Here is a 10,874-nt window from a genome sequence, read left to right as displayed (position 1 = left end):
GTAGCTCTGGTCCATGTGTGTGTGTGTGTAGCTCTGGTCCATGTGTGTGTGTAGCTCTGGTCCGTGTGTGTGTGTGTCGGCTCTGGACCATGTGTGTGTGTGTAGCTCTGGTCCATGTGTGTGTGTGTGTAGCTCTGGTCCATGTGTGTGTGTGTGTGTGTGGAGCTCTGGTCCATGTGTGTGTGTGTGGAGCTCTGGTCCATGTGTGTGTGTGTGTAGCTCTGGTCCATGTGTGTGTGTGTAGCTCTGGTCCATGTGTGTGTGTGTAGCTCTGGTCCATGTGTGTGTGTGTAGCTCTGCTCCATGTGTGTGTGTAAGCTCTGGTCCATGTGTGTGTGTGTAGCTCTGGTCCATGTGTTTGTGTGTAGCTCTGGTCCATGTGTGTGTGTGTAGGCTCTGGTCCATGTGTGTGTGTGTAGCTCTGGTCCATGTGTGTGTGTGTAGCTCTGGTCCATGTGTGTGTGTGTAGCTCTGGTCCATGTGTGTGTGTAGCTCTGGTCCATGTGTGTGTGTGTAGCTCTGGTCCATGTGTGTGTGTGTGGAGCTCTGGTCCATGTGTGTGTGTGTGTGTGTGTAGCTCTGGTCCATGTGTGTGTGTGTGTGTGTAGCTCTGGTCCATGTGTGTGTGTGTGTAGCTCTGGTCCATGTGTGTGTGTGTAGCTCTGGTCCATGTGTGTGTGTGTAGCTCTGCTCCATGTGTGTGTGTGTAAGCTCTGGTCTGATTGATTGATTGATTGAAAACCTTTATTGTCCCCAATGGGGAAATTTTGTTGTCAAACAGCTCAGTTAGGGCAGAAAACATTCAGTACAGAAAAACAGAAAAACATTCAATAAAAAGCATAAAACAGTGCAGGCTCATGTGTGTGTGTGTAGCTCTGGTCCATGTGTTTGTGTGTAGCTCTGGTCCATGTGTGTGTGTGTGTGTAGGCTCTGGTCCATGTGTGTGTGTGTAGCTCTGGTCCATGTGTGTGTGTGTGTGTAGCTCTGGTCCATGTGTGTGTGTGTAGCTCTGGTCCATGTGTGTGTGTGTAGCTCTGGTCCATGTGTGTGTGTGTAGCTCTGGTCCATGTGTGTGTGTGTGTAGCTCTGGTCCATGTGTGTGTGTGTAGGCTCTGGTCCATGTGTGTGTGTGTAGCTCTGGTCCATGTGTGTGTGTGTAGCTCTGGTCCATGTGTGTGTGTGTAGCTCTGGTCCATGTGTGTGTGTGTGTGTAGCTCTGGTCCATGTGTGTGTGTGTAGCTCTGGTCCATGTGTGTGTGTGTAGCTCTGGTCCATGTGTGTGTGTGTAGCTCTGGTCCATGTGTTTGTGTGTAGCTCTGGTCCATGTGTGTGTGTGTAGCTCTGGTCCATGTGTGTGTGTGTAGCTCTGGTCCATGTGTGTGTGTGTAGCTCTGGTCCATGTGTTTGTTAGACATTCCCTATAGATGGCTGGGTTAGGGTTAGAGAGCTGTTCTGAAGCCACCGTCCACTATATTAGGACAACAATCAATGGGATTGAATGAATGGGAATACAATTTTTTCAATGTAATGTTTTAAGGACAGAATGAACTTTATTTAGTTTAGGTATTTCTGGTTTATTTGTAGTGGGGACACTTTTTATGATACATTTAAAACATTTCTTTCTGTTCACAGTTCACATAATGTAATTTCTGTTCAAATGAATTAAGGTGTAAGAGAAGACCCGCAGAAAGAGACTCATAACCCACAGAAAGTACCAAGATTGCAGCCTCTCATTGGCAGATGCATAGCGTGACCATCTATTGTAGGCCTATAGGTCGCAGCTGTCAGAGGAGAAGTCTGACCGTCTCCTCACACAGACCACAACATCCATGTTGTTTTGATAGGACAGTAAACGAGCAGTAAACGTGCGAAACAAAATTCCCTTCCGTTTACACAGCAAATCATTAACCCCGCACAAGTTACTAGTTAAGTGAGTTTCGCACGTTATGCTGTCAATTTCTTACTGTCTCAATAATCTCGTTCCCAGACGCGCGCGTCATAACCTGGGGACGAGGTCTAACGTCATACAGGGTTATATTATATATATATATATTAGGGTTGGGGTGTCTGATTCATTCAGATCTTCACTTCGTGTTTCTTGAAAGACTGAGGCATGACAACATTTTGTGACCCAGACATTTTCATTTCCAGTTCAGGACCTGTGAGGTGCCTGTTTCTCAGACTAGAGACTTTAACGTACTTGTCTTCTTGCTCAGTTGTGCACCGGGGCCTCCCACTTTCTACTCTGGTTAGAGCCTGTTTGTGCTGTTCTCTGAAGGGAGTAGTACACACCGTTGTAGGAAATGTTCAGTTTCTTGGCAATTTCTCGCATGGAATAGCCTTCATTTCTAAGAACAACAATAGACTGTCGAGTTTCATATAAAAGTTATCTTTTTCTGGCCATTTTTAGAGTATAATCGAACCCACAAATGTGATGCTCCAGATACTCAACTAGCTCAAAGGAAGGCCATTTGTATAGCTTCTCTAACCAGCAAAACCGTTTTCAGCTGTGCTAACGTAATTGCACATGGGTTTTCAAGGGTTTTCTAATCATCCATTAGCTTTTTAACGCGATTAGCAAACACAATGTACCATTAGAAGTTAGAACACTGAAGTGATGGTTGCTGGAAATGGGCCTCTATACACCTATGTAGATATTCCCTTAAAAACCAGACGCTGATTAATTTAATGTTATCTTCATTGAAAAAAACTGTGCTTTTCTTTAAAACATAAGGACATTTCCAAGTGACCCCAAACTTTTGAACGGTAGTGTATTATGTTAAAAAATGCTCCGGATTGGGTGATAAGTATAAATGTGATTCATTTAAACATCACACCCATATGTGCTTGTTGAACTTCTCATTCCAAAACCACGGGCGTTAATCCCATTCAGCCACAAGAGCATTACTGATGTTGGGCGAGAATTGGCGTTCCAATTCACCCCAAAGGTGTTGGATGGGGTTGAGGTCAGAGCTCTGTGTGCAGGCCAGTCAAGTTCTCCCAGACCAACACCGATGGTTCTGGAGCCTAATGGCCCATAGGAGCCGGAGCCTATCTCCTGTTTCAGTAGCGTGAGGCGGCTTGATGTACTACATACATACATACATATATAATTAATGAGTTTTGGGTCTAATGGGTTTATTTAATCTGAGTCCATTCTTAGTTTAAGGTTAATTGGAAGCTCCTCCAGGGAGCTCAGTCGATGCTGTGGCAGAACGTCTGGGTGGCGATCCTTCCGCTGTCTGTCCAACAGATACCCCTGGATGCCCCGGGACCGAGAGGTGAGGTAGTCGTAGGCGTAGTGGTCCCCAACATGAGCTACGCTAGCTGCTGGCACGCCACATCTCTGTAGCGCCTGGTCAAAGATGGCTGGGTCGGGCTTGGCTACGCCGGCTTCCTCCGACGTCACGAGGAAGCTGAAGTGAGACAACAGGCCACAGCCACGTAGGATCTCCTCTAGACGATTGTCAAAGTTGGATACGACACCCAGCTTCAGTCCCAGGGAGGAGCAGCTCTCCAGGGCCTTCACTGCATCTGGAAACACCTGAGAAGGACACAAGAGATGAGTTTAACATTGTGTCTAACAATTGTGACTCAAATTGTGACTAACTATTCCACATTTTGTCTCAGGCTATTTACACTGACTGCAGCTACTGCCAGACTAGCCTCAAACTACTGTCTTCTCCTCGTGTTACTCTCAATGTAGAAGTAGCCTAAGTATAATAATAAAAATGGTAGAATAATTGCTTTATTGCCATTTGCCATGCAATCAACTTTTCAGTCAATTGTGGGAATTTGGTATGTTTCGCTCTAGGCAGACGGTCAGCTATAGTCGGCGCCCCTGGAGCAACTAGGGGTTAAGTGCCTTGCTCAAGGGCACATGCAGTTCCCTCCTAAGGCAGGGATCGAACCAGCGACCTTCCGATTGCTAGTCGGCCTCTCTAACCTCTAGGCTGCCGCTGCCCCAAGTGAAGCAAGGAGGGATGAAATAACCAGTAAACCTCTGAGAGATACAGGATGTGGTAGATTTTGGTCAAGCCGAGGCAAACTGATGATCAGAATCAGGTATTTTGGAGCTGGTCTGAAACGAAAGCTTTCACCCCCCCTGTAGCACCCTATGACGCGCACCAACGCACCAACCTCAAGAGGAAGGGTGACCATGCCTTTGCGGCGATAGCACCGACCCTGTGGAACGCGCTCCCTTCTGACAAGTTTGCCCCCACTCTGGACACCTTTAGAGCCAAGCTAAAAACCCACCTCTTTGTCAATGATGTTCCCTAAGTCTACTCCCTATTTGTTGTGAATTGTATCCCTTGAGATGTTCGTTTAAGTCGTCTGTGTCTGATTGCTTTCTGTGTTCCTTGTCTTTGTCTTTATCTGTTCCTTTACCCGGGCTGCGCCCCGGGCCGATGTAAAAGTTGGATGGGGGGCGCATTATAAATAAAATTAACATAACATAACATAACATAACATAAGACAAACGTTGGCCACCCCTGGACTGGATGAAGTAAACATGGTCCCCTTACCTCCCAGTTGTCTGGGCTGCAGAAGTTATGATACAGGTTGTGCGCCAGTCTGTCCAGCAGCGCTGGGTCCTGCACTCTGCACTGGGAGAAGGTGTTCCTCACCACGCCCACCCACCAGGCCTGTCCACCCAGCCGCTGAGCCGTGCCGTAGTTGGGGTAGAGGCTGGAGTACCGGCGGTACGCCCGGCGGAAGGCCGCCTCCACCTCCTCCGCCTCCAGGCTCAGGCCACACCGCTCCGCCTCGCTGCAGTACTGCTGCCCCACGGACCTGCGCACCTGCAGCAGAGTGTCCTTCACGTCCCACAGCACCCAGCGCAACGGCGCACGCATGCCCCCTGCTGTACACACACCACACACACACACACACACCACACACGCACACACACACACACACACACACACACACACACACACACACACACACACACAAACACACACGCACACACCACCTATTGCAATATCAGAATGAACATTGTCATATGCTTGCTGCCTCTCCACTGTACACAGTCATGACCCACCCTCTATAGAAAACACCTCTAATGTACAAACACCAGATCAGACACAACCCAGGGTTAGAAGGTCCATTCATCTGCTTTCTATGATGTTAGATAGATATATGAATGACTCAAAGGATCTGGCTGATTATTATTATGGGATAGAGACAGAAGAGACTAATGTCTAAACCAGGGGTGCTCATTACGTCGATCGCGATCGACCGGTCGATCGCGAAGGTAGTGTGGGTAGATCACACGGCATTGAAAAAAAAAAAAAAAAAAGTAGAAAAAAAAAAAAACTTTTTTTTTTTTTTTGAAAAGTAGCCGGGGACGCCTCCCGTCTGGACCACACAGGAGAGGGCATCACTCAGCCCCGCGCCGCCTCACAACACACACACACACACACACACACACACACAGACAAGCACACACACACACACACACACACACACACAGACAGACAGACAGACAGACACAAGCACACACACATGCACACACAGACAGACAGACACACACACACACACACACACACAGACAGACACAGACAGACAGACAGACACACTCACACACACACACACACACACACTCCGCCGCCCGGAGACGTCGATGGCACCTGGCTTGGCACTGGCCAGTCTGGTGTAAACCACTCAGAGCTCCTGAGTTAATGTTAATGTTAATGGACTACCAGTGTGAATATTTGTTATAGTTTAATAAATCTCTTCTTTGATTTTGAAACAGTGTAGCATGGCCTTAATTTGTTATTATTACAGTACATTTTTGTGTTCGCAGCAATGGCAATATGTTTTATTTGGTTGGTAGATCTTGTTGAGCTGGTAATTTGAAAAGTAGCTCACAAGCCTAAAAAGTGTGAGCACCCCTGGTCTAAACCGACGGACGTCAGGAGGCAGACAGGTTAGTTTACACATGACGTCATGCTAGAGACTTTTTAACAACAGCAGATTAAGAGTTATTATATTAGGTAATATGGTTATGTTAGGTAATGGAACCTTTTTATTTTATTAATTACTAACTCAAAAATGTCAACATTTTAAAAATAACACCACACAGGCATTAATAAACACCTAATGGATCACATTATGTAAAAAACTACATTTAAAAAAAAATGAAGATAGAACCTTATAATGTAATATAGAGTTAGGTAATATGAGGTTTGTCTCTCCCGTACCTGACGTCTTTGACGCTACAATGTCTCAAGCTGTCCTGTGGAGGTGGTGCCGCATGATAACCCGTCCGTACGGAACCTCTCCCTCAGAGGAAAGGTCCGATCGGTTCCAAACGATATTTATAGATTATCTAGATCTAGATTGTATTCATCAAAGACATAAAAGTGTTATTCTGGATATTTAATTTCATTAGCATGGCGCCAACTGTACTTACTGATTAAACGACCATAGGCCTATTTTCTATTTTAGAAAGAGATTCAAATTGTCGACTGAACAATATGTAAGGAATACAGTACTGGCAATACTGTCAACTTCGTTGTGCGAACAGAATAAAATAAAAAATAAAAAAATGAATTGCGATTGATATCAATGTATTCTACTATCAATTAATTATGATCTATAACACACTGCTTAGTAACACAGTGTAACATTGACCTCTGCTGCCACCTAGTGGCGGAACTAAAGCGTTGTCCAGTTTCTCCAGAAGATGGATATACCTGAGAGATGCATGGAAATATAATCAAAATACCATAATGTATGCGATCACAAGCATTCATCTATCATTCGTACAATTACACTTAGTTAATAAAAAAAAAAAAGTATCCATAATAACTGATTCTGTAAGAATATGACAACCCTCTGGTACATAAGGTTCAGAGATAGGAAATGTTAGGATATGTATAGCATAGCATGTACAGAACTCAAAGAGCACATGATTTCAACAGAAGCCTTTGGCGTTGAGGCCTTCACATCTCCAAACAGACTGATCTGGAGACGATACGTACAGACTTTTATACCCAATGGGAGTTGAACAACAACTTCCTGAATCTCTGAATATTGTGCCCCTTAAGCCCCTCCCCTCCGCTTGCAGCCCATTGGCCCTGGTCAGTCTGGCGTTGAACCATATGGATTGAAGGACCAGGAAGTGGTTGGGTTTGGAGGAGAAGCAGCCATAGATAGTGGCACCTGTACAGAATCAACCATTCCTACCAGAGGGAGAGAGCGAGAGAGAGACGGAGCCCTTTGGAACCGAACCTGCTATTATTTTATACAGAAATATAATTATAAATATATATATATATAATTATGATTAATTATATATGTACAATTATACATAGATATATACACAGCTTCAACTATATTGTTAAATGATTCACACTACTTCTCTTCTTGACATACCAACATTGAGAACCACGTACAGAAGAAGCCTGCTGTCGTAAGAGTCTGTATTAATGGAACCACCATTGTATCTACTGTACTATCATAGCAACCTGACAGCCGGTGGTCTTTCTGTAAAAGGTGGACAGACAGCACAACCCAACCAGTGGACGTCACCCACAGCACCAGCCATCACACCACTCAAGCACATCTGTATCCACAGGCGCTGGTGGGGACGTCCAGGCCTAAAATGGGGACTGAACATGCTGGCGAATAAAAACACGTTCATTTTTACCTTGTGAATGCTTAGTGCTGTAGGGGTTCGATCTGTTGTATACACAGTCTGTTTTCTATTTGTTGATAAAGAACTGGAATTTAAAAAGATGTTGCTGGAAAAAAGAAAAAAAAACTCATCGATGTTAATAAAGTTGAATAATTGGGTGTTTGTACAAATCTCTGTTTGTGATGTTTCATTTTCTTACATTATAGACTGGAATGGTTTATTTAATTGTCTGTGCGTGTTGTTATGTCTAGGAATGTACTGAACTGCTTTATTTATAGAGACATTGAGATTGGTATATTAAGCTTCCTATATTGATTTTGTTTGAGGTACACGCTACTTTGAAGATAGGCTACTTGTAATGCATAGAATGAAATGAGGAATGGTATTGAAACTATTCCTCATGTCATTCCATGCATTATAATGAGCCTGTCTGATTTCTGCCACCGCCAGCCTCCCCTGCATTTAGTGTGTGATCTCAATATCATGATCAGTGGTTATACTATGTTTAATCAAGGCCGTTTCCCCTGTTGAGTATCTTAGACTACAGTGTTCTCCGTCAGGACAGTGTTCCGCTCCTACGCCCTAAACCCTTCGCCAAGTGGTCAGATGGTCTCGAGGCTATTTTCTTCCTCAGCTCAGTGTGATGAAGACTCCTCAGGGTAGTGTAGCTGGACACAGCCCCAGTCTCTGCAGAGCCCTGCTCATTCTCCTCAGCTAGCTGGCTGCTATCAGCCATCAGTGTAGATGGAGGTGCCAGCATCATGAAAGGAGTCTAAATAACAGGCCCATTTGGTCTATTTGTGGTTGTGACAATAGACAAAAACACTGCACAACAAGCTTGCCAAGACTCAACCAATCAGGGTGCCATGTAACAGGTGTACCAGTTTCTATTGGGTAATAGAAATTGTAGGAAAATAACCTCAAGTCATCTAGGAGAACATTTGGAATGTTGATTCTGTTCACTTGCAACATTCTAATCTTGCTAAAGATCAGGGATGATGCAACAATACGGAACCAAATTACGTCACAAGAGGTTATTACGTCACAAATTACGCGAAGAGGTTTCCATTTCTGTATAAAGTCTGTCAAGATTCTAGTTCCTTCACATTCAGAAACTCCCTGCTGGCCGGCGGCTGTCCTTTGCAGCATGAAGAAGGATCGCAGTGAAACGGGTGACCTGCATGAGAGGATTGCGTCGCAGTTGGAGTATTACCTGTCTGATGAACACCTGTGCGAGGATGCGTTTCTCCTCAAACATGTGCAGAAAAAAAGGCTGGGTTTCGTCAGCCTCAAGCTACTGACATCCTTCAAAAAGGTACTATTAGCTCCGGTCCTAGTCAAGTGAGACAAGTGTGGGGAAACACATACAAAACAATCACAAATCCAATTTATTTACTACAGAAAAGAGCTATACGAATTATAAACAGAGCTGCCTATCAAGAACCAACTAACAAATTATTCATAAACACCTATGATCTCAAATTTAAAGAATTGGTGGACTTCAAAATGGCACAAGACAAGTAATGTATAAAGTAAAAAATAAGATGCTTCCAGACTGTATCCAGAGACTATTTCAAGTTAGACAGAGTAATTACGAACTCAGAGGAATATGTATGTTTATGAAAACAAAGATTAGAACAAATGCAAAACAAAGATGTATAACAGTTAAAGGAGTTAATTTATGGAATATTTTTGAAAAGGAAATGAAAATGTGTAGTACACTAAAAGGATTTAAAAAATTATTTAAAAATAAGATGATTAACAAGTATAAAACAGAGGTTTAAATATAGTTTTTGTTTGGTATTTTTTGAACTTTTTGTTGACATGCGTAAGTGACATTTTGAAAAGTTTCAATGTTTTGATTATGCATTCATGGGGGGACATGCATACATGTAACAAGGCTGCGCAATAAGCCACGGCTTCAGCCTACACCTTTTTGGTCCTGGTGTTATGAATTGTGACTGTGTACATTTTTTTTATATCTGTATTGTGAATTGCATAGGGGACCAAAATAAACATTCTCAATCAATTTCATATTTCAGATGAAGGCGCTGACAAGAGACTGGAGCGTCACTCTGGCCGGAGCGCGCTGCTCTGAGTTGCTGGCCGTGAACGAGGAAGGAACCAAAGTGAGGCGGCGGGAGACCCTTCCAAAAAGGCTGCTCTGTGCCCCCACCAGTAAGCTGCTACTGGCCTGGAACCTGTTAGGAGAGCGTATGACAGGAGAGGACCTAGATCAGCCCAGAGTCCTGGAGACGGCGCTGAGACTGTTTAGCGTGCACGGCAACGTCACGTCCCTCCGTATTGTGCGGCCTGGCAAAGAGCTGCCCGTGGAGCTGAGGCACCATGCTAAGCGCCACGCGGTGCTGGGGCAGCAGGTGTGTGTCGTGGTGGAGTTTGACAGCTTAAAGGAGACTCGGAGGGCCTATGACGCCCTGCGGGCAGAGGAGCAGATGTCTGAGGGCCGGGGCGTGTGTGTGACACCCCTGGGAGGCCCCGGGTCTCGCTCGTCCCGCTCCACCCAGGAGGGGACGGCAGAGGAGTGTGAGGAGGACTCAGAGGAATGCGCAGAGGCGAAGCTGGGCCAGAAGAAGCTCAAGCAGATATCGAAAAGTCTTGTCAGCTCCGTGAGCTCCGTGGAGGATTCAGTCCCACAGAAGAGCTCCGAGTCTGGCTCTGGCTCTGGCTCTGGCTGTGCTCTGGGTCCTTCCGCCCCCGGAGAGTGCCACAAGTCCCTGGACAGCCCCCTGGACAGCCCCTTGGCGGATTCAGTCCCACAGAAGAGCTCCGAGTCTGGCTCTGGCTCTGGCTCTGGCTCTGGCTCTGGCTGTGCTCTGGGTCCTTCCGCCCCCAGAGAGTGCCACAAGTCCCTGGACAGCCCCCTGGACAGCCCCCTGGCGGATTCAGTCCCACAGAAGAGCTCCGAGTCTGGCTCTGGCTCTGGCTCTGGCTCTGGCTCTGGCTGTGCTCTGGGTCCTTCCGCCCCCGGAGAGTGCCACAAGTCCCTGGACAGCCCCCTGGACAGCCCCCTGGTGGATTCAGTCCCACAGAAGAGCTCCGAGTCTGGCTCTGGCTCTGGCTCTGGCTCTGGCTCTGGCTGTGCTCTGGGTCCTTCCGCCCCCGGAGAGTGCCACAAGTCCCTGGACAGCCCCCTGGACAGCCCCCTGGCGAGCCAGTCATCGTCACCCCTCAGGGCCACGGCCTGCCCTTGGGTCGTGCGACGCAAGGC

The 10,874-nt window shown here is 46.0% G+C and overlaps 1 protein-coding gene across 1 annotated transcript; it reads right to left on the bottom strand.

Moving 5' to 3' along the window:
* Positions 1–1,582: 1,582 nt before the first annotated feature.
* On the bottom strand, positions 1,583–6,227 carry LOC308170725 (haloacid dehalogenase-like hydrolase domain-containing protein 3). Its single transcript, XM_080545562.1, has 3 exons — positions 6,207–6,227; positions 4,527–4,864; positions 1,583–3,544 (listed from the first exon to the last, which is right to left on the bottom strand). The coding sequence occupies exons 2-3, from the start codon at positions 4,854–4,856 to the stop codon at positions 3,143–3,145; spliced, it is 732 nt and encodes a 243-aa protein (XP_080401688.1). The 5' UTR covers positions 4,857–4,864; positions 6,207–6,227; the 3' UTR covers positions 1,583–3,142.
* Positions 6,228–10,874: the final 4,647 nt, after the last annotated feature.

This window comes from Nansenia antarctica (assembly GCF_963989245.1).
Source record: "Nansenia antarctica genome assembly, chromosome: 15".
Lineage (NCBI taxonomy): Eukaryota > Metazoa > Chordata > Actinopteri > Argentiniformes > Microstomatidae > Nansenia > Nansenia antarctica.
This window is presented reverse-complemented; position numbering and strand designations above follow the sequence as displayed.